General features: G+C 56.4%; 11 protein-coding genes across 11 annotated transcripts; 6 read left to right on the top strand and 5 right to left on the bottom strand.

Moving 5' to 3' along the window:
- Positions 1 to 132: 132 nt before the first annotated feature.
- Positions 133 to 487, top strand: EHS24_005364 (uncharacterized protein; the record flags this gene model as incomplete). The annotated part of the gene is made up of 2 exons (XM_028620891.1): positions 133 to 437; positions 484 to 487. The coding sequence occupies 2 exons, from the start codon at positions 133 to 135 to the stop codon at positions 485 to 487; spliced, it is 309 nt and encodes a 102-aa protein (XP_028471933.1).
- Positions 488 to 699: 212 nt separating this feature from the next.
- On the bottom strand, positions 700 to 1,615 carry EHS24_005363 (uncharacterized protein; the record flags this gene model as incomplete). The annotated part of the gene is made up of 2 exons (XM_028620890.1): positions 700 to 1,214; positions 1,291 to 1,615. The coding sequence occupies 2 exons, from the start codon at positions 1,613 to 1,615 to the stop codon at positions 700 to 702; spliced, it is 840 nt and encodes a 279-aa protein (XP_028471932.1).
- Positions 1,616 to 1,989: 374 nt separating this feature from the next.
- On the top strand, positions 1,990 to 3,267 carry EHS24_005362 (uncharacterized protein; the record flags this gene model as incomplete). Its single annotated transcript, XM_028620889.1, has 2 exons — positions 1,990 to 2,258; positions 2,307 to 3,267. The coding sequence occupies 2 exons, from the start codon at positions 1,990 to 1,992 to the stop codon at positions 3,265 to 3,267; spliced, it is 1,230 nt and encodes a 409-aa protein (XP_028471931.1).
- A 796-nt stretch (positions 3,268 to 4,063) lies between these two features.
- On the bottom strand, positions 4,064 to 6,242 carry EHS24_005361 (uncharacterized protein; the record flags this gene model as incomplete). Its single annotated transcript, XM_028620888.1, has 9 exons — positions 4,064 to 4,203; positions 4,244 to 4,336; positions 4,385 to 4,578; positions 4,636 to 4,724; positions 4,776 to 4,873; positions 4,965 to 5,248; positions 5,301 to 5,654; positions 5,697 to 6,088; positions 6,126 to 6,242. The coding sequence occupies 9 exons, from the start codon at positions 6,240 to 6,242 to the stop codon at positions 4,064 to 4,066; spliced, it is 1,761 nt and encodes a 586-aa protein (XP_028471930.1).
- Positions 6,243 to 6,811: 569 nt separating this feature from the next.
- On the top strand, positions 6,812 to 8,711 carry EHS24_005360 (uncharacterized protein; the record flags this gene model as incomplete). The annotated part of the gene is made up of 4 exons (XM_028620887.1): positions 6,812 to 7,523; positions 7,564 to 7,723; positions 7,761 to 8,367; positions 8,406 to 8,711. 4 exons carry the CDS (start codon positions 6,812 to 6,814, stop codon positions 8,709 to 8,711), a joined length of 1,785 nt encoding a protein of 594 aa, XP_028471929.1.
- A 2,733-nt stretch (positions 8,712 to 11,444) lies between these two features.
- Positions 11,445 to 12,266, bottom strand: PAD1 (phenylacrylic acid decarboxylase; the record flags this gene model as incomplete). Its single annotated transcript, XM_028620886.1, has 4 exons — positions 11,445 to 11,488; positions 11,526 to 11,641; positions 11,682 to 11,923; positions 11,973 to 12,266. 4 exons carry the CDS (start codon positions 12,264 to 12,266, stop codon positions 11,445 to 11,447), a joined length of 696 nt encoding a protein of 231 aa, XP_028471928.1.
- A 488-nt stretch (positions 12,267 to 12,754) lies between these two features.
- FDC1 (Ferulic acid decarboxylase 1) lies at positions 12,755 to 14,499 on the top strand (the record flags this gene model as incomplete). Its single annotated transcript, XM_028620885.1, has 5 exons — positions 12,755 to 13,220; positions 13,307 to 13,522; positions 13,575 to 13,861; positions 13,911 to 14,184; positions 14,240 to 14,499. The coding sequence occupies 5 exons, from the start codon at positions 12,755 to 12,757 to the stop codon at positions 14,497 to 14,499; spliced, it is 1,503 nt and encodes a 500-aa protein (XP_028471927.1).
- A 2,240-nt stretch (positions 14,500 to 16,739) lies between these two features.
- EHS24_005357 (uncharacterized protein) lies at positions 16,740 to 17,258 on the top strand (the record flags this gene model as incomplete). Its single annotated transcript, XM_028620884.1, has 1 exon — positions 16,740 to 17,258. One exon carries the CDS (start codon positions 16,740 to 16,742, stop codon positions 17,256 to 17,258), a length of 519 nt encoding a protein of 172 aa, XP_028471926.1.
- Positions 17,259 to 18,140: 882 nt separating this feature from the next.
- On the bottom strand, positions 18,141 to 18,616 carry EHS24_005356 (uncharacterized protein; the record flags this gene model as incomplete). The annotated part of the gene is made up of 2 exons (XM_028620883.1): positions 18,141 to 18,357; positions 18,495 to 18,616. The coding sequence occupies 2 exons, from the start codon at positions 18,614 to 18,616 to the stop codon at positions 18,141 to 18,143; spliced, it is 339 nt and encodes a 112-aa protein (XP_028471925.1).
- A 39-nt stretch (positions 18,617 to 18,655) lies between these two features.
- Positions 18,656 to 19,133, bottom strand: EHS24_005355 (uncharacterized protein; the record flags this gene model as incomplete). Its single annotated transcript, XM_028620882.1, has 2 exons — positions 18,656 to 18,976; positions 19,017 to 19,133. 2 exons carry the CDS (start codon positions 19,131 to 19,133, stop codon positions 18,656 to 18,658), a joined length of 438 nt encoding a protein of 145 aa, XP_028471924.1.
- A 734-nt stretch (positions 19,134 to 19,867) lies between these two features.
- Positions 19,868 to 21,101, top strand: EHS24_005354 (uncharacterized protein; the record flags this gene model as incomplete). Its single annotated transcript, XM_028620881.1, has 2 exons — positions 19,868 to 20,804; positions 20,845 to 21,101. The coding sequence occupies 2 exons, from the start codon at positions 19,868 to 19,870 to the stop codon at positions 21,099 to 21,101; spliced, it is 1,194 nt and encodes a 397-aa protein (XP_028471923.1).
- Positions 21,102 to 21,263: the final 162 nt, after the last annotated feature.

The raw sequence follows: 21,263 nt of genomic DNA, 5'->3' as shown, positions 1-21,263 counted from the left end.
GAGTTGCCGTTGGTATCCTTCCTAAAGGCAATCATCGACTGCCAGGTTGACTCCTCGACCGAATATCCCTTCCAACGCACGAGCAGCATAACACCTTTATGGGTGGTGTGCACTCCCAGGACACGGTCAACCATGTATTGGTCGTCGTCGTCCGACGTCAGTACCGCCCTGCGAACTCTCAGCAACGCCTATGCATATGTCACCGTGGGCCTCTTCCTCATCTCGGCCATCGTTTGTGCCATTGCGGCGGCCGGTGCCTTCAGCCAGCACAATGTCAAGTACAACATCGCACAAATCCTCGCCATGTCTGCCAACAGTAGCGTCATTGGGCCCGCCTCACTGAGGACAGCGTTCGCTGGTCACGGGCACGGCAGGGACCCCTATCGCGGACACCTTTACACCACCATCGATGTGCAGGGGAACAACCACCGCGCCATGTTGGCCACTATGCACCCTGCACCGGATCCAGATTTTGACGCCAAGATGACCCACCCTTGTGCCTTAGTCGCGACTGACCTGGGACCGCCTTGAAAGCTTGGACCCCGTTCGATCCCCAGCGCCGGACCGGACGACCCGAAACTCCAGACACCGCGCCATCTTCAATGCTCCTGCTACCATACATAGGTTTTATGAATAGCTTCCCACACGGTCCACAATGCAACAATGTAAAGATCGCGTAGCCTCCACCCAAGCCTTCTCTTACAATGTTGTATATCCACCGTCGACCACCACATCGCTGCCCGTAAAGAAGCCCCACCCGCCCTGCTGATCACTAACGAGCAGGGCCACAAACTTGCCCAGTTCTTCCGCACTCGCAAACTTACGAACTGGGGTACGGTAGTTCCACTCCCTGGACCACTCTTTGAGTTTGGGGTCGTCAGAGGTCGTCATGTCGGTGGCAACATAGCCAGGCGAGATGGTGTTTACAGTGATGCCTAGGTGCGCCCACTCTTCGGCGAGCGACTTGGAGAGCATCGTCACAGCTGCCTTGGAGGCGTTGTACGCCGCCTGGCGTTGAGGACTCATGGCAACCAAGCCGGATATGGAAGACACGACCAAGATCTGTTTGCCGAGCGTCTTGTTGATGCTCTTGATGTCCACTTGGGACACGTCAGGGTCCACGCTGATCGGCAGGTCGAGCCACGAGCGCACCAGCGCACGAGAGAGGTAGTAGGGACCGTAGGTGTTGACCTCGAAGAGCCGCCGAAAGTCGTCTGGAGTGTTGTCAGCGAGGCTGAGGCTAGCCCACACATTTCAAGGCAAGGTGGCCTTGCACGTCGTGCAACTCACCGTCTGTCATGGCGTGCGCGTCCTTCCACAGAGCAACCCCAGCATTCGCGATCGCAATGTCCACTTTTTTTCCAAAGCAAGCCTCGACATCTTGGACCATCCGGTCCGTGTCCTTCGAGTCGCTCGCCTCGCACTTGAAAGCCTTGGCCACCACTCCAAACTCTTCACAGAGAGCTTTGGCGATATCGCTGGCGTCCGTGTGGGTATACGTGATGGCGAGCGTGCCGCCGGCCGACGCGAGGGCGCGTGCGATCGCGTATCCGATCCCGCGGCCGCCCCCGGTGATCAAAATGAGCTTGGCGCTGTAATCGAGCGTGATGGTCATGGCTGATGCGTCGGGGTATAGGATGCCCACATGCACGAGAGAGTTTATATACACAGATCCCACTGATACGTATGCGGCAGCTGGAAACAAGGTGCGAGTGGTGCGTCCTCGGACATTTTGGCTGTTGATGCCGAGCTCGGAAGGATGGAGGGAGACGCAGGGATCCGATCGGTCCGGAAAGCACAAACGTCCAAATCATCCGAAACGATATCCTCTCTCTGGGCATCGGATCGTCCGAATGTGACCTCTGCCCATCGCATTGCTCAGTCCAGCCGGTGGCATCGAGACACTGCAGCAAACTGGTTGGGGCTATAAAACCAGCTGTACCACAGCTCGTTCTTGCCCACAACAACCGTAACTGCGTCCTACACACCATGTGCCAGAACCATACCAACGGCTCGGCCAACTGCGCCGCTCCCGCCACCTCGCCCACATTTTACGAGGACCGCTATGACCCACGGAAAGTCTCCCTCCACCCAGAGTTTAGGGTTCTCCAACCTGGCGACGCAGCCCTCGACGACCCAAAGGCCAACCTCACCTGCGCATACACGCCCCAGCATGAAGTGCTGATGGTCAACAAGCCTGTGCCTACTGCCCGGCCCGGAGAGGCAATCGTCCATGTCAAGGCGACTGGCATTTGTGGGTGAGTAGCGGTGTCGAGCTCTGCTTTCCCCATGCTGACTCCCGCCAGCTCCGACGTCCACTTCTGGAAGCATGGCCACATTGGTCCCATGGTAGTGACCGACATTAACGGCGCCGGGCACGAGTCCGCCGGTGAGGTCATTGCCATCGGCCAAGGTGTCACCAATGTCGCTGTGGGAGACCGCGTTGCGATCGAGGCTGGTGTTCCCTGTGGGGAGGCGGATTGCTACTACTGTCGCATTGGAAGATACAACGCGTGCCCTCGTGTGGTCTTCTTCTCCACCCCGCCATACCACGGCACTCTGACGCGATACCACGCCCACCCGGCGGCGTGGCTGCACAAACTGCCTGACAACGTGAGCTTTGAAGAGGGCAGCGTGTGTGAACCCCTCGCCGTCGCCCTGGCGGGCATTGACCGTGCGGGCCTCAAGCTCGGCGACGAGGTGCTCATCTGCGGTGCTGGCCCTATCGGCCTCGTCTCGCTCCTCGCCGCTCGTGCCTGCGGCGCCGCCCCCATCGTCATCACCGACCTCTTCCAATCTCGCCTCGACTTTGCAAAGACCCTCGTGCCCAACGTACGTACTGTTAAGATTGAAAAGTGCTGGACGCCCGAGCAGACAGCCGAAAAGGTCAAGGCGGCGGCTGCCACACCGGGCTGCGCAGGCGTCAATGAAGGCGGACTGCGACTCGCCCTCGAGTGCACCGGTGTCGAGAGCTCGATCCGCACCGCCATCCACTCGATGCGCTTCGGCGGCAAGGTGTTTGTCATCGGTGTTGGAGGTGACGAGCAGTCCTACCCTTTTGGGCTGGTTGGCGCTCGCGAAATCGACCTCCAGTACCAGTACCGTTATGCCGAGCAGTACCCCAAGGCTATTCGACTTGTCTCGGAAGGCCTCATCAACCTCAAGCCGCTCGTTACCCACCGCTTCCCTCTGAACAAAGCTGTCCAAGCGTTCCAGGTAGCTGCGGACCCAACCCAGGGCGCTATTAAGGTTCAGATTCAAGACTAGTGTTTACGGCGCGCGTTTTCCAATACAGTATGCAAGTGTGCCTTTGGTTTGCAGAGCACTGGCCGACAGATGCAGAACTGACTGCCAGGCAACCTGGGCGGTCCAGCGACGGTGCATGGAGACTCATCTGGACGTGTACAGTTCAGTACTGCACAGAATGGCCACTCGACAAACAAACATAATGCACCATACGTAAGCCGAAGCCGAAGCAAACACCGGGGATCAGGGGAGCAGACTTGGTGGAGACATAGTTAGGTAGTGAACCACAGCAATCTTGTTTGCTCGCGTCCGGTTAGAGCCGCGACACCCTTCAATCATCATATTTTCACAAGAGAAGGCGCAGACTGAGACGCCAAAGGGCTAGCACAGTCAACAACACACGACCACGACCCACATCGACAACAACGTTGCGTCGCTAATTGTTGAGCACTGCGACGCACCCTTTGATATAGTAGCATGTTGATAGGCCCTTGCGCAAAATCTTCTTCTGCGCAGGAAAGGCAGACACGCCATGCAGATTAGACCCTTCCATCTCACCACAGTCACACTCCTATATTTGCATAGACAGTCTCTCTAACGGTTTTGTCATTTTCTCGGCTGGTGTTGGCAACAGGCATTTCTTGGATGGAAACGAAAAATCAATTTGCAGGTTGGGAAGGAGGAACAGCGATCGAGGATGAACAACGATTGGACGATCCAGAAACTCGTGGGCATGTATGCGTGACTAATTGATCAAGTCGCAGTGTGTCAACCGCCTTTTTCCATCCTACGCCTTGGGTAGTGTATGTGGATCATCCTAGTCTTCAATGTATGCCTTGTCCAGAAGCGGCACGATGTTGGCCACATTCTGACGGAGCACATACTTTTTGAAAAAGTATGGCAGCCACACAGTCGTCTCGTATTTAATAAACGTGGATGTGGGAATCGAGAAGACGTCTGGGGCAATTAGTCCGTGTCAAATGCGAGTGGCAATCACCGTCGATCTCCTCAAGGGTAAGCCCCTTGGTCTCGGGAATCCACAGGAAGATCCAAATCAGTGCGACGACGTTGAGGGCAGCGTAGAAGCCGACTACATGGTGGAGTTAGCGTTCATGTAATAGTACTTGGAGCAACTCACAAGACCCAGTAATTCCAAAAGCTCGAACCATGCTGGGGAATGTCATGCCCAACACCGAGGCAAAAAAGTTGTTGACGCACACGGCCCAGGCCATGCCTTGCTCACGCTGGATGGTGGGGAACACCTCCGCGCTGTACATGAACGCAACGGGGCCTTCGCCAACAGAGTAGAACATGGTGAAGATATAGATGAACCTGGATTTCAGGTCAGCGTCGTCGGTTGCTCGATGTCTTCGCCGTTATCTAACTTACGCCGCGGCTAGGGCAGTACGCGTTTGAGGGTCATCGATGATAAAGGCCAGTCCAGTGGCGAGGAGGAAGATGGCCATGAACGGAAAGGTCTAGGTCATCAGCCTGGCTCAGAACCATCATCAAGCGCCAGACTCACAGACAGCAGGAGCGCCCGACGCCCAAACGTGTCGATGGTGAATACCGCCGGGATCGCGAAGAGGAAATTGGTGGCGCCGAACCCGAGCGACGCATACAGCGCCTGCGAGGCAGAGAATCCGCCCATAGTGAACACGGTCGAGGAGTAGAAGGAGATGACTTGTGGTGAGCCACGTTAATGCGAAACCACTCACTATTGATGCCACACATCTGCTGCGCCAGCATGACAGTTGACGCCGCGAGGTTAGCCCTGCGGATCCGTGGGATACGGAAACAGTCGGCCAGACGGGACAGATAACTGGCCCCGCGGGCCTGCGCTCGCTCCTCCTCGTACAGCACGTGCGAATAGTACAGGTCGCGCGCAGCGATGACGGGATGAAGGCGCAAACGGTTGAATGCTGCAAAGGCCTCGGCGTTGCGGCCCTTCTTCATCAGCCAGCGAGGGGATTCGGGGGCAAAAAAGATACCAAAGGCGAGACTTAAACGTTAGCGGATATCGAAAGTGTCATATTCCCAACCACATTACTTACGGCAAAGCAGGGATGAAAGCACTCGCCAGCTGCAGCCTCCACGCAATCTGACCCACGTCTTTCACGACGCAGTTGGCTGCAAACCCCAAAAAGATGCCGAAGCACACCCAAAGCTGCCAGCCCATGGTGAGAGCGCCGCGGATGCGTGCGGGGGACAGCTCAGCTGCATAGATCGGGACTGTGGCCGCCTTGGCGCCGAGACCGAGGCCCATTACCAGTCGGACTGCGAAAAGCGTCTCCCAGTTCTTGGTGAAGGCGGACGCGATGGGCGTCGCGATCAGGCAGAGCGAGGTAAGAAAGATTTCGCCTCGGCGGCCAAAGGCATGGTTGAGAGGGTCGGACAGCCAACAGCCGCTGTGAGTAGTGTGAGTGTTTACCCACTGCGGGAAGACTCACATGATTGCAGCAGAGAGGTATGGCGCCGAGTTGATGAGCCCGACAATCCACTCGTCGCGCTCGCCGCCCGCCTGGCCATATTCGGCATGGATTCCAAATTCTTGCGGAAAGCTCAGGTTGGCACCGTTACTCCCCGTCTGGTCCCATCCCTGTGTTGCGGCGCCGAGCGCACAAATGACCATAGAGTAATATAGCGTCTTGGTGCCTGCCCACTTATGGTCGCGCTCGTAATCCAGAGCAGCGACATCGTCTGCAGAGAGCTCGGGGATGGAAGCGTACAGGTCGGGGTTACGTGCGACGAGCGCGCCTTTGATAAAGGTTTCTGTATGTTCTGCCAGGTCTGGCGTGCAGAAATCGGTAACGTCGGAGATTATCTCGGCGTGTGTACGTTTCTGAGGTGTCAACGAAGGGAGATGGGTTGGCTTTTACCTGAAGAGGGTTAACCACTACGCTGACTGCGTCTGGCTGTGTGGCGGTGTTGAGACGCTGATCGTGGGCCGCAGCGTACTCTTGATGAATCTTCTCGTCCTTGATGTTGGCTGGCATGGTGAGGGGTAAAGTTGGGGATGCTCGACTCATGGAGGTTGTTCCGGGCTCCTCCACAGGACGCCCTTATATTCCTGACGGCTGCTTACATCTGGGGTAAGATCGTCCGGACCGCAGCCGTCCATGTGGGAGTGGGGCCGATGTGCGTGATGTGGTGGGGCCCTGGTGGCGTCAACCATCCGAGACGTGGTCCTGGCTGCGAGGCAACTGTCCGATCCATGGTTCCGGCTGGTGTCCGCCACAGCCATTGTAACCCCCGAGGAAATGTACGACCATACGACCATACGGTCTCCTAGTTGGTGGCTGAAAGCTCCGTGATTGTTCGGAACTACCAAGTGAGACGGGAGTGGGCGACTTGTCACTTGGCCGGAAGATGGTAGGCAGTCGGTGGTTTGAACACGCTCCACACTCGGCCTTGGCACGGCTCGGAGTCCGTCTGTTATATGTCCGACAGTTCGGCGGTCAACATTGTAACGCTACTGTCCGACAATCTCATCTTGCATCCTACCCGCTCGATAACCATTCCAAGTTCCAACAATGCCGCCATCTACGTCTGCACCGTTCAGAACATGCGACAGATGTCGGGCAAGAAAGGTGTTGTGACCGTCAACCTCCGACTCATTGCTGATGACCAGACACGCTGCATCCCAGAACTCGGCTCACCGCTGTCACCGTCAAGCCCATCAAAGTGCTCTTCCTGCACACGCTCCAACACCGAATGTACCTTCCTTAAAGGGTACAAGAAGGCTGGGCGTCGCTCACGGGTAGAAAACGAAGCCAGGTCGATGCGGCAGAGCACGTCGGCTTCAGCAGAGGCAGGAAGGCCACCCACTCCACCTGCCTGGTCGCCGCCCTTTGGAGCCGCTACGACGTCGGCAGTCACTACCGATGAGCCTGTAGCCCCGGTATACCTGTGTGCCACGGCACCGCTCCCTCCTGCGCTGCCAACACCAGACTTGTTCACGGGCCTCGTCGATGTGTTCGCCGGCAGCAGCGGCAGCCAGTATCCTGGTGCGTCGCTGAGCCCTGCGGCACCCATGGTCGAGACGTCACCGGTGGCCGCAGCGTCGACTGTCGGTGCATCGCGTGCCCCGGTGTACACGGCGGACACGCAGATTGAGGATGTCGCGCCTTGGGAGACGGTCAACTTCTTCATCACTCTCTGGTTGCGGTATTGCCACAGCCTGAGTCCGCTGGCCCACAAGCCGAGCTTTAGTCAGCTGATCACAATGCGCGAGGACCGCGAGGACCGGAATCTGAGGGCTTTTATTCTTGGCGTCGGTGGGTACATATGTAAAGCTTGTCAAAGCTGACCGTTCAGTGTCATTCACGATTGGCCAGACTCCTCTCAGCCGCACAGAACCACACTACTCGCGGGACCAGCTCGAACGGATCCAGCGGCGATGTCACCGGGCCAGCATGGCGATCCTAGACAGGAGTTATCACAACGTGACACTGTATCATATCGGCACGTTGATCACGTCAGTAAACGTGTGTCTGAACAAAGCTGACGGCCAGGGGATACTTCTGCGCCCAAAGCATGGGGCAGGTACACCGCGCTGCAGCGCTCCTGGCGGAAGCGTGCCAGATAACGCATATCATGAGGCTGCAGGACGACCCCCCCAGTACGGCCAACGCGATTGAGCGTGAGCAGCGGCTCCGCGTCTTCTGGCACGTGTACGCAGTGGACATTACCGAGGCGGCTGCGGGCGACCTGGTTCATATCAATGCAGAATACGAGGGTCTCCCGCCACTTCCGCTGATTGTGGACGACGAGTACATTACAGCGGCTGGGAGTTTCCCACAGCCTGAAGCCTCGAGGAGCTACATGACTGGCTTTGTGTGCGTCGTACAGCTGTGGCCGATCCTGTCGCAGTGCATAGTGCGCTACCGCCGCTTGAAGCTTGCACAACGGCACGGGCGGGTGCTTGGGCCGGCCGAGGTTGAAGCCGAGCGTGAGTGGGTGCGTAACATGCGCGCCGATGTCGACGGCATTCGCGCAAGCGTGCCCGCCGCACTACTGCAAGGCACATGGGACGAGGGGGTCGATGAGACCACTCGCGCGGTGTGGGGCATGCAGCGCGCCAACTTTATCATAACCGAGGCGTCGGTGTGGTTTTCACTCGTGAGCAAGTTTGTATGAGCGGCTGCCGCTGACGTTAGTTTGACTACAATGGCATGCTGGGCCCCATCACGGAGGAGGAGACCGCTGAGCGAACAAACCTCGCAAGACACATGTACCACATCCTTTCGAGTATCCCACTCGATGACTTGGCCGCCAATGGCGAGAGCATCCGCGGCAAGTTGACGCGCATCATCATTGCGTTGCTCAGCATCCCGGACATGGGCGTAGACTGGGCTAGTACCATCCAAGACTGGTGGTCGTTGTTCTCGCAAATCAACTTTGTCCAGCTCATGCCGACCGACCTCTCGTCGGTGCTCGAGAGCCGGATGCCCAGCCCGGGGTGAGGCCACGGTGACTGGCAGCTCTGTTTCAATCTGTTGTATTGCTTGTTGTATGCATATCCGTTAGCGCTGGCCAGATATCAGACTGCTGCGGCTTGGCCTGTTATGGGCTCTGTTGAGCTGTTGTCGTTAGGTCACGTGATCAGCTCCGCTATCCGATCTATCCTTGATCTGATGTTCGGCGTTACATCCTAACATTAACGACACAACCCCCTTCCCCCCGCCCATGCCCAAAAGCACCACCGCCAGTAGACCTAATACGAGATCAGCATCAGCCCCATTCACCACACCCCGGCGTCACGCGTCGAAGGCCTGCGATCAAGTGCGTAGTGCCCAGTTTTGTGCTGACAGGTCAAGTGTGTTCGGTCCAAAGTTCGCTGTGTCCCCAATGGGGAAGGATGTAGGCGATGTACGGAGCGGGAGACCCAGTGCACTTGGACAAGAGTAAGTCAAACTACTTGGAGGTCACTGACAGACCTCAGATCGCCAATCTTCGTGGGCCAAAGCGGAAAACACAGTCTCACCTGCAAGGGGATCAAGACCAACATGTTGACCAAAGGGCAGGATCCAGACCGGACAACATCCCTGCACGCAGCGTCGTAGGCATACAGTCGATGGACGCAGCTATCAACCTCACCTCTACCTCTGGCACGATGCATCTTGCGCCGCTCGGCCAAGGTATCAGTAACTGGCCGCCGCATGACACCTTTCTCGCGGTACCTGAAGACTGGGCAAACCCAGTGCTGTCCACTGTGCCAGCTGCGTCTCTCCAGGCCGACGATAACTGGCTGACGGCTTTCGTAAGTGCAGTTTTCGGTGTTAACTCGCAATGTCGCCTTATGCAACTGCAGAGACTAGGAAGTTGATTGACCCTGGCAGGACATGATGTTTGCACCGGGCCAGTTGTCCGTGAACATGAACACGGTGGCGGCGAGTCTCGGGGCTCTGCCTGATCTACGCAATGCCCTGGAGCCATTGGATGATTCAGCAATGAGTGCGGCTGCAGTGAACCAGGCGACAGCAATACCGCCGATGGTGCTCCCATTTGCGGCTACCACACCCACCGCGCTGGGTGGTCCAGACGGCAGCGCAATGCGCACTCCGGTGGTTACAACAGGAACTGTGCCGTTGTCAATTAATGAACCGTGCTTGAACTCGACACTCATGGACTCCATGCGAACCTTCATCGGGCCAGACGCCGCCGCAGTATCTCCTCCGTCTGCGCAGTCGACTACATATAACGACACGACGCTCAACCGCCTCGAATGGTACTTCTCCTCCTTTTACAACATGATCCCGGTGTTGGACCGTGAAGACATTCTTACGCGATATGCCGCAAGAGAACATTCACTGCGGTTCCGTGCCCTTGTGCGCTCTGTGATCGCAGTCAGCTGTGCGGCTGAGGACCTCGCCAGACGGACCATGAGGATCAGTGCGAATACCACTGCTACCAGCACTCCAGGGGCTGAACCATCTTCCGATTGCACAATCCACAAAGAGCTCTATGCTGCCGGCGCTGCGATGGCTCTCTCAGGCCCTGCGGCTGACTTGTCGGAATGGGACGTGGTCGCAAGCCTTAACCTGAGCTTGGCATGGGGATGCGTCGGTGATTCTCAAACGGCCTGGTACTATCTTCAGCAGGGCCTTGCTGTGGCAGAGATGATCAACCTCGACAGATGGGACAGGCCATTACGTGCTCCCGATGCGAGGCAGGTGTTCCGTCTCAAGCTGTATTACATGTTGTGAGTATGTTCTCGCCATCTACGTCATTCTCCTAACAGCCAGAGTCATTTTTGAACGCGTTCAGGCCCTCTCTCAGTCCCCAAAGCTGAGAGAGTACGGGTCCCTTCGCCTTCCAGGAGACGTGTACGCCAATACATGCCATGTACGCGAAAACTTCACAACGTCTGCCTTTGCTGGGTTCCCTCTCGGCCACGTGCGACTATTCAGTATCGTTGGTGAGGCTTTTATAGCCTGTTGGCGGGGACGATGTTGCGAGAATGGTCGGATGTGTACGCGCTGGAACAACGACATGGCCGTACAGTGGCAGAGACAACTTTCGACCGAGCGCAACGCCCTCCTTGCAAACCCAGATGGCACCGACGCTCCAGTCAACCTCGTGATATCCATTGCCTGGCTAAGAGAGTGGGTCGACCTTCACGCCCATAGCTAATGCTTAGCCGCTTCTGGAACATGTGCTGCATGCACGGGCTCACGGCCCTGTGTGACGGACCTCCCGAGCTCAACCTGACCCTCGTGGCAGACAATATCCGATGGACATGCGAGTATCTCTCTGGGGTGAGATGCAGACACATAGACCCCACAAATGATTGGTCTCGCAAGCTCGCGGATCTGGGGCACACGGCTGTCATGATCATGCAGGAGACACGAAATACAGATACCAGCGAGGCAGTTCGCCGCTTACTCATGCCGCTTGTGCTCCAACTGGTGGGAGTCGTGACTACTGTGGGTGGAAGCTGGCCTCTTACTCAGGCGGCAGGCACGGAAAAGCCAGACGAGGCTGACAAGTACAGACAGGAAGCGTCAAGCTGGTTCAGGACCTCGTCGCTACTATCAAAGAATTATAGCCCCAGTGGTGTCGACACCGACAGTGGAAACATGGGTGCATTGATAGCTTGAGTGCAGGGAACAAACGTTGCACCAAAAGTTGAAATCTTCTTGGACATGACTATATCCAACAGGCCATGCAAACAACTCTATACATTCAGTGGTGAATCACTTTCCATCCCACCGCGCAAATCCCTCGGTGTGAATCCCCACTATCTGTCAGCTTTGTGCACTACGAAATCCGCTTACTGGAATCTAAGAGCCTGCCAACAGTCTGGTTCGTAAGGTCATCAACACTCTCGGGTCGGATGTAATAGGCTGGCAAAGGGGGGAATATGATGGCTCCGGCGCGGCGGAGGAACAGCCTGGGGGAATTAGGTTCTCGTACAGTGTTACACAACTTACATGTTCTCCAAATGGATATCGCTCAATGGTGTCTCACGTACTGCCAACAGCAGCTTCCTCCCCTCCTTTAGGCACACATCTGCTGAACGCGAAATAAGGTCCTCGCAAAAGCCGATGCGGACCGCCGCGAGCGTCTTCATGCTGCACGGGACAATAATCATCCCATCATGGATGAACGACCCAGAGGAGGGTGGTGCGGCGAGGTCGCCAGGCGCGTAACTATAGTCTGCAAGGTGCCTGACCTTCAAAGGTGTCAGCTTACGGTTGGGGACAACGTGATGGACAACTCACCTCGTCCGGAGAATAATCCGTCTCCATCTTCAGGGTTGTGGCCGCCCATTTTGACATGATAAGATGCGTCTCGATATCCAATGCCCGCAACGCTTGGAGCAGGCGGACAGCGACGCTCGATCCCGTAGCGCCGGTCAAGGCAACAACGAACCGCTTTGGTCGGACGCCCTCTGGAATAAGTGTGAATGGTACAATTTCATCCTCGAGGGATGGCCGTTGGGGCTTGTGTTGTGCTGGGGCAATCGAGTTCGCGATGGAGCCGGATGGGGAGTCGTCGGTTTTGGTAAAGAACATGGCTGGTTAAATGATTGATGAACGTTGGCGGAATCAGGTGAAAGTATAAACTCGTGGGTGTCATACCTTCCCCGTTGCTTCTTATGTATGCGATACTGGTATGCCTCTGCATGGTCTTGAATGTTGGCCACGGCCGCGGAGAACATGTTGGTCCCTTTGCATGTTTTTTCCTGTTTTTCCTGATAATCCGATAATCCGAAAAATGCCCTTCGCGTTCCACTAATGTGTTCTCCGAGCTATGGCGAAGACCATGTGCCTCTCGCGCTCTTCTATTCTCGGAAATGGACATTCCAGTGCAACAGCCTTAGGGTGCAACACTCGGCTTACGAGGAAACCTCACGCAATGCGTCTTTCGCCGGTCGTCCGTTGTTCAACGCGGCCGACCGCTCCAGAAAGCCTGCTCGCGTCGTGATATAAAGAGGACCGGGGGGATGGCCGATCATCATCTTCATCTTCAACGGATTACTTCATTTAACATCTAGACACCAATGGCTACTCCCAACCTCCCCCACCTGAACTTCCGCACGTTCGTCTCTGCCCTTGAGTCGAACGGCGACCTCGTCCGCATCGCCCAGGAGATCGACCCCGTTCTTGAAGCCGCCGCTATCACCCGTCGAGTCTATGAGACTGATGGCCCTGCTGTGCTCTTTGAGAACATGAAGGGTGCCAAGAATGGCTTCTTCCGCATCCTTGGCGCCCCCAATGGACTCAACGCCGACCCGAAGACACGTTACGGCCGTATGGCCCTTCACCTCGGTCTCCCGCATACAGCCGGTATGGGGGAGATTCTGGACAAGATGACCTCCGCAGCCCAGAAACCTCCCATCCCCCCCGTTGTCTGTGAGACCGGCGAGTGTAAGGAGAACATCCTCAAGGGAGATGAGATCAATCTCCTCAATATTCCCGCACCACTTATTCATAAGGATGATGGAGGACGGTACATCCAGACTTACGGTGAGTGGCACACATCTACCATAGAACTTGACGGACCGATGACCCTCTCGGTTGCCATCCAAGCTGATTGCTGACCCCTCAATCAGGAATGCACGTCGTCCAGAGCCCCGACGGCAAGTGGACGAACTGGAGCATTGCGCGCGCCATGATCAAAGACGGACGTCACCTGGTCGGACTCGTTATCAACCCCCAGCACATTTGGCAGATCCACCAGATGTGGAAGAAGGAGGGACGTGACTGCCCCTGGGCACTCTGCTTTGGTGTGCCTCCCGCCGCCATTATGGCAGCCAGTATGCCTATTCGTAAGCCACAATCAGCATTGGGATCAAACAAGGACCTTGCCTGACGACACAGCCGACGGGGTTTCGGAGTCGGGTTACATCGGTTGCATGACAGGTCACCCCCTTTCTGTGGTCAAGTGCGAGACCAATGATCTCCTTGTCCCCACCACTTCAGAGATTGTCTTGGAGGGCACGCTGTCCATCACTGAGGTGGCCTCGGAGGGACCCTTCGGCGAGATGCACGGCTACGTGTTCCCCGGTGACTCGCACCAGAACCCTGTGTACAATGTCGACTGCATCACCCACCGCAACGATGCCATTTTGCCCATGTCGGCTTGTGGTCGCCTGACTGATGAAACTGTGAGGGCTGAAGATCCAACTGTTGGATAAGAGTGCCACTGACGCTCAGCACACCATGATCGGTGCTCTTGCCGCCGCCGAGATTGGTCGGATTTGCCATGAGGCCGGTCTGCCTGTTATCGGTGCTTTTTCTCCCTTCCAGTCCACAGTGACCTGGGTCGCAATCAAGTTCGACACTGCCAAGATTCGCGAGCAAAAGTGGACCTCTAAGGAGCTCCGCCAGCATATTGGCGACCTCGTCTTCAACCACAAGGCCGGATACACCATTCACCGGCTTGTGCTTGTGGGCGACGACATCGACGTGTTTGAAGACAAGGATATCAGTAAGTTCATGTGCAAGCGTCGTTTTCGTCTTCAGGCAAGGATTGACACCTTTAGTGTGGGCATTCAGCACTCGTTGTCGCCCGGGTATGGACGAGACGTTCTTCGAGGACGTTGCTGGCTTCCCCCTCGTGCCATACATGAGCCATGGAAACGGCAAGCCCAACCGCGGTGGCAAGGTGGTTTCGGATGCGCTCATGCCGTCTGAGTACACGACCGGCGCCGACTGGGTTGCCGCCGACTTCAAGAACTCGTACCCGGCCGAGCTCAAGGAGAAGGTACTGGCCAACTGGGTGGCGTACGGATTTAAGCAGTGAGAGGGTGCAGGTATCAAAGTTAGGGCACCTTAAACAATGCAACATGTGTCGACAGACTGTCATAACAGTGGAAGGCGGAAATGGCTTTCAACATCATACATAGTCAGGTTGCACGAGACATATGGAGCTGTGTATATAGACACACATTCACAGTGCACGATCTCTTCAACTGGCCGGTGCGTGGAATGTACGGCCCAGTCTTCCACCCCCCGGTCGGTATGGAACGGCTCATCATCACTGTCAAAATCAAATAGGACGAAACCGCCAACAGCCCCATAGCTTGACACCTACCTCCCCTCTCCCCTGACGACCAACATAACACGTACTGGAGCAGCTTACGACCAGCAATCCCCGTGCTCAGCTTTAACGATCATTGTCCCCTTGCTTCGGGGCGTCACCAGCAACTCGAATGTTTGTGGATACCGCTAACATCGCATCAGCCACAGCCTCACAATCTGCGGGTATGGGTGCAATGGGATTCCACATACATTGGCCCGGTTTAGGGGGACACATGCTATGTTGTGCTTGCTATCATGTCATCAAGTCAGAGTGCGGCACGGGGCTCACCTCCGCCGACAGGGAGCAGCGCTTGTGTGACCAATGCCGGTTTCATTCACCGGCCGACAGGTAAGTACAGTATAAGCTTCTGAGTGTACCGGCTTACGTGCCCGAGACGCGCTTGTCCGACTGAGTCTTCGAGCTGGTAGGTAGCTCTGCCACGGTTTGGACATTTCGTACGCTCGCGCAAAGGTCACAAACTTTCCCACCCATGGGTGGTTTGGTAGCAAGATGACACATGCTCCATGCTCACTTCACCGCTTCTTGATCGTCCTTCTCAGATATGTACCAGTACTTGGACTACGAACTGAGGTGATTCGGTGGGCTGGTCCTCGGCACGCCAGGAGAGAGCTCAGACCATGTCGTTGACTCCGTTGGGACCCTCGCCAAGCGATACCAAAGGCCCCAGAGATACCCGACGTCCGCAACAGCAACCCATTGGCCGCGATCAGAGCAGGCATCACTGGGATATCTCACAGGTTATCCGCAAGCAGGATTCCAAGCGACCAGGTACTGACGGTCAGACGAGCAGCGCGTACAAGTTGCCAAGGTCCTTCCACACCACGACCAAAAGTTGGCGTCATAGCGACAGCGCCAGGTTCCGGAGGAAACAATTCTCTGGTCCTACCAGCGGCTAGCGTGGCCGCCTACTGGAAACAGGAACAGTTGTGTTAACCCTGGCTCCAACAACGCGTCCCCTCTCCAGCGACACGACACGTGTAACTCATTCACTCTGCCCAGTACGTATCCGGTGCAGTAGGCCAAAGCTCTGACATTACATCTCTTGTGCGGCATTGGGGTCCCAAGCGCAGTTGGGTGCATTGTTCAACCAAATGCCACAAGCCTCGGGCACGAATCTTCTCTCGTAATTGTAACACGTTCAATAGATGTCGTTGTGAGGCACTTTCGTTGGGGGCTTGAGAAGGAACCTGTCTAAAAGCGGTTTGAACGGTGGGATGAAATGGCAACAATGCATGAGAAGGGGGTGCTGAGGACTTGATATGCTGTGCTTTGTGGAGTGAGGGCAACATCAACGAGGCGGCAACTCTAGAACTCGATAACGGCGACTCTGACTGGCCCCCTGGATGCTGCATATTTACTGGATCACAACGACGGAATGTGTTTGTGATCACGACCTGACACAACAAAGCCTTGTCGACCACGGGACGCCAGGGACACCCGCCGCGGTATCCGGCGCGCAGAGGCAACTGCCGCCGGTGATGCCACATCGTGGTCGGATCAACATGTCAAATTCGACAGAGGATGAAGTTGCACACTTGTTACCATCGCGACGCCGCAGCCGGTAACATAGTTCCCAAGGCCCGAACCAACGGGAACGCCGCAGCATGGCATTGCGTGGCATTGCCCGACACCGTGGACTGTTTTGTGCATGGGGTGAGCATCACGGCCGAAGCCAAGCTCTGTGAACAGTCGTCCCGCACGGGAGGGATAAGGTTGACGCCGATGGGAGGCGAGACGGTATACGTTCATGTCTGCGACATGGCAGCGAGAACAGTGGGGCTGGATGGACTTGTGGTATTGACAATGAGGCTCGATTTAGTGTATATAAAGGGGGACATCTGAACGACTTGAAGACCCTCCTCAACAAGCTCATCAAATGCCCTTTCGCTCACTCCTCAACTCTCCACTTTACATACCATCTTCAAACACCCCAATTCACAATGAAGTTCTCGCTCCTCACCCTTCTCCCCCTCCTCGCTGTCGCCGCCGCTGCTCCCGCTCCCGCTGGTGAAGTCGCTGCTGGCTCGAACAACCTCGGCCGCGCTCCCGTCGATGTTCCCGTCCAGGAGGAGCGCACCATCGGCGCCCTTTCAGGCTCTGTCAGTGGTGTTATCGGCGGCGCCGTCGGCATCGTTGGTGGCGTTCTCGGCCCTGCCGTCAGCGCCGTCGAGGCCAAGTGCGGCATTGTGGGAGGTGCCGCCACCTCGCTTGTTGGCCTCCTCTGTGGTATTGGCTACAACCAGGGCGGCTACGTCGGCGGCTATTCCGTCAACCAGTGGAAGGGCGTTGGCGGTCTCGGCTCTCTCCCGGTCACTCTCACCACCGAGCAAATCACCATTATCAAGACTGAGATCATCCCCGTAATTGGCACTTGTGTCCAGGGCTACGGCGGCATCCAGGGCGGCACCTCCAGCTGGAGCTCGGGCGCTGCCGTCCAGTGTGTTGACAGCCTCTGGTGAGAAAGTTCATCAACGTCCTTCCTTCGTCGAGCGTCCATAACTTTGGCTCCCCTACGCGTGCATCTTGCACCACCCGCCTCACGCTCTTCGTGGCCTGTCGTTTCAAATCGTAACATTTCAAGTTTGCTGTATGCAAGTCTATCGTTTTCTTTAAACGGCAGTGGGCCACCCATTAATTGCGATATTTACCAGGAATTGGGTGCCACACGCCTTTACTGAACTAGTCATTTTCAGTCGATGGACGACCAGATGCAGTGAGTTTGTAAGCAGTACCTTTTCAATCAACTTCAAGTCGGGCCACAACATATCCATGGGCCATGGGAATAACGAACGTGTCCCACGTGCTGACAATAGAAACTCGGACATGGTCCCCGGCCGGGTTATGACTTGCCGACCCGCTGAGGATGACATATGCGGTTCAACAACGGTATATCATTCCGCATAAAACGATACTGACAAGTGGTGTCGCACATCTGTCTTGATACTGACGGACTCACACGGCCCTATACAACTGGGGCGAAGAAAGCGCTGTGCACAATCGATGACTTTCTGGAGGGGGTCAGGTCCTCCCACAAGCGCGGAGGACTGCATCATTGGGAGCCACGAGCACTGGTCATGAGGTTCTTGAACCGCGAAAGACGATGTTGGCTCCGCTGACGTGCCACTTCCTTGCCGAGGATGGAGCATAGTCAGACAGACATGTGTTGGTATTGCAATCGACCCAGCTATCTGTTGCAAGTGCCACTCTCAGTCGTGCGCGATCACATTTTGGTTCCGTGCGGTGCGAGCGCTAGAGTGCGATCCGTATCTCTCTTCGTCTCTATGCATCATATCATAACAACACTATCGACTCTATAAAGATATGTACATTACCACAGACCTTTAAACATCCGCCTGCTTGGGAGACAGCTTGAGGAACTTGACAGTCCAGTTCCAAAGATCGTCCTGGACATCGGGGTCTATGGCCTGCTTGCTGGGCTGGATCTCCGTCTGGATACGGATCATCTTGCCAGTCTCGTTGGCGTACTTGGGGTCGGTGACCAGCTCAGCAAGTCCCTGGCCCGACAGGAGCGTGGTCGATGTCGTAACTCCCTGCCACCTAAGCACGAAGCCCATGTACGGTATCACATTGTTCATAAGGAAGAGTAGGAGGGGGCTTGCATCTGGCTGTCAGTGCTCGGCGTCACAGTCCCCTGCTCACTCCTGTGCAGCTTCGAACCACCACCGGGGACGAACCCCGGATCAAAAATGTTGACAGCCCACTGCTTGCCCGAAGCGGTGGCCCGGCTGGCAAGCGCGCACGAGAAGATTGTGTTGGCAAGTTTCGAGTTTGGGTACCGCACCTGGTCAGGTTGCATCCTGGGGTCCTTGCAGTGGGCGACCTCGTCGGCCGTCGTTCAATACGGCTTGAGCGAGCTAGGGTTCTCGGGATCGTGGAGTGACGAGCCCACGAAGGAGATTCGCGCGTTGGGAGCAAAGGCGCCTCGGTCGTTGAGGAGAAAGATGAGCAGCGCATGGCCGAGGTGGTTTGTTGCGAAGGTCTGCTCGATGCCATCCTGGATGTAAGTGACTTTGGGTGTGCCGCCGATTCCTGCGCACCCGACGAAGGCGTCGGCAGGCGGGTATGGCCACCACTCGGCACATGAGCGGACAGATTCGGGGTCTGAAAGATCAAATTTGTGGAACTCGACGTTGTCCGGGAGGTCCTTCGGCGGGCTCTGCGACGGTCAGAATGGGATGTGTGGGCGCCACACTCACGCGACTCAAAACGACAATGTGCGTCTCGGGGTCGGCGGCAAGCACCTTGGTCGCTTCGTAGCCGATCCCGCTGGAGCCGCCGGTGAAGATAATGTGTTTCTTGTACTGGGTGCTCATGTTTGGTTGTGTGGCAAGAGGTCTCAAGAGAAAATGTCGTGCTGGAGGGCCTTATCTAGTGACTGGTGGCGGAGGGTGTGGTCCGGCGACCTTTGGTTGTCTTCTGCCCGAGGGCAGTTATACCAATGTTTGCCAGCCAAGAGAGGTCGGCCATCCCAGTGCTGTACTGAGGCCGAGGCCAGTTTCCTTGTATATATAAAAGTGTGCTGTGTAGCCGACGGGCAGCACCCAGTCTCTTGGCCTTGGCAACGCCTCATGGCCAACCGATACGGCGAACAACAGCAACTCGGGCAAAACACCAGGGGGCCCAGTTATTACTTTGTGCCCCACGTCAATGATTTGCATCCGTCTTATTAATTAGGATATATTTACTACATACAGTAATTACATTTCCCTGGCAAATCAGAAGCAAATTCCTTTGGTTTAAAAACAATGAAAAATATTAATTACGTAAGCATAAAAGAGCCCGGATTGACGTCACTTTCCCGCGGGGGGGGGGGTGGTTCCGCACCCATTACCATAACAGCCGTCTGTCTGCTGATGCAGCAATGCAGCAACGTGCAACGGAAGAGGACTCGAGTCGCACCAGCGACCAAGCGAACCGACCAATGCCTTGCGCGGGAACACAATCGCACGACAACACGTTGCTGCCTACAACGACACACACTTGACAACCCCTCTCACTCTCACTCTCACCCCACTCACTCTGAACGAGCCCATCCCATCCCCCCACCATGGCCTCCGCCATGGAAGCCCTTGTCCTCTACCCAGCTACCCACAAGACAGCTGTTGTTGATGTGCCAAAGCCCATGCCTGGCCCTGGAGAGGTTCTCGTCCGCATCCATGCCGTTGCGCTTAACCCGGTCGACTCAATCTACGTCACCCACCCTCTTGCCACCCAGAAGCAGCGTGTGCTGGGAACCGACTTTGCGGGTGTCGTGGAAGCCGTTGGACCAAGCCCCATCCCCAACTCGCCTGCTGTCGGCACCCGCGTGGCTGGCTTTGTCCAAGGCGCTTGCTCGGTGAACGAACTGCCTGGAGCATTTGCACAGTACGTCGCGCTCCCAGCCGACCTGGTGTGGACGGTCCCCAAGGCCATGTCGCTCGAGTCGGCGTCGACCATCAGCATGTGTGGTCTCACTGCTGCGCAGGGAGTATTTGCTCGCCTCCGACTCCCAGCCCCCTTCCCCGTCCCTGACGTGTACAAGGCCAAGACGACGACCAACGCAGACCCTGTCAACATTCTCGTCTACGCAGCCTCGACCTCGTTGGGAATGTACATTGCGCAGTGCTTGCGTGCGTCGGAAAAGGCGTCTGGACGCAAGATTCGCATGATCGGCACCGCGTCACAGTCAAAGCACGCCTTGCTCAACGCACCTCCATACTCGTATGATGCCGTCATTGACTACCGCCACAAGGACTGGCCCAAAATGGTGCGTGAGGCCACGACTGGTGGAAACGGTGTGCAATACGCAATCGACTGCATCTCTGAAGGCGCGACTGTGTCTGGCGTTGAGTCTACGTTTGAGGCCAGCATCCATGGTGAGGGCCACTTTGCAACGTTCCGCGCACCGGGCGGGGCTGGTGGAGGATACGACGTAGGCAGCCTCAAGGTCAAGCCCACGTACGGTGCCGTCTGGGAAGGGCAAGGCGTCGAAGTCGACTATGGAGGTGAGGCAAACCCCGCGTGAAGGCTCGCTGACATTGGCAGTCTTTAAACTGGCGCCCAACGCTGCCGCCAAGGAATTGGCAGTCGAATTTTACCAGTATCTGTCCTCTCAAGACGGGAACTTTGTGCCAAACCCGGTACGGCTCATGCCTGGTGGCCTGGACAAGATTGTGCCCGACGGGTTTGCCCTCTTGGGATCCAACATGGTTTCGGCTCGAGACGAGGGACCTGCGCGTACGGAAGCCCACATGAAGCCCATCAGTGGCGAGAAGCTGGTTTACGTGATTGAGGAGGAGTAGCAGAAAAAAAGTACCATGCATCCATACGTTCTTGCCTCAGTGACGCTAAGGTGGTCAGACTCTCTGGCCACGAAGGGATGTCGTGTACTGGCAAAGACGAGACTCGCGTCGAACTCGGATTGGCAAGACGCTGAGTTGGGGGTCCACGCGTGTGACTTGTTT

This window comes from Apiotrichum porosum (assembly GCF_003942205.1).
Source record: "Apiotrichum porosum strain DSM 27194 chromosome Unknown scaffold_21, whole genome shotgun sequence".
Lineage (NCBI taxonomy): Eukaryota > Fungi > Basidiomycota > Tremellomycetes > Trichosporonales > Trichosporonaceae > Apiotrichum > Apiotrichum porosum.
The sequence above is the reverse complement of the archived record's forward strand: the minus strand, read 5'-3'. Positions and strand labels throughout refer to the sequence as shown.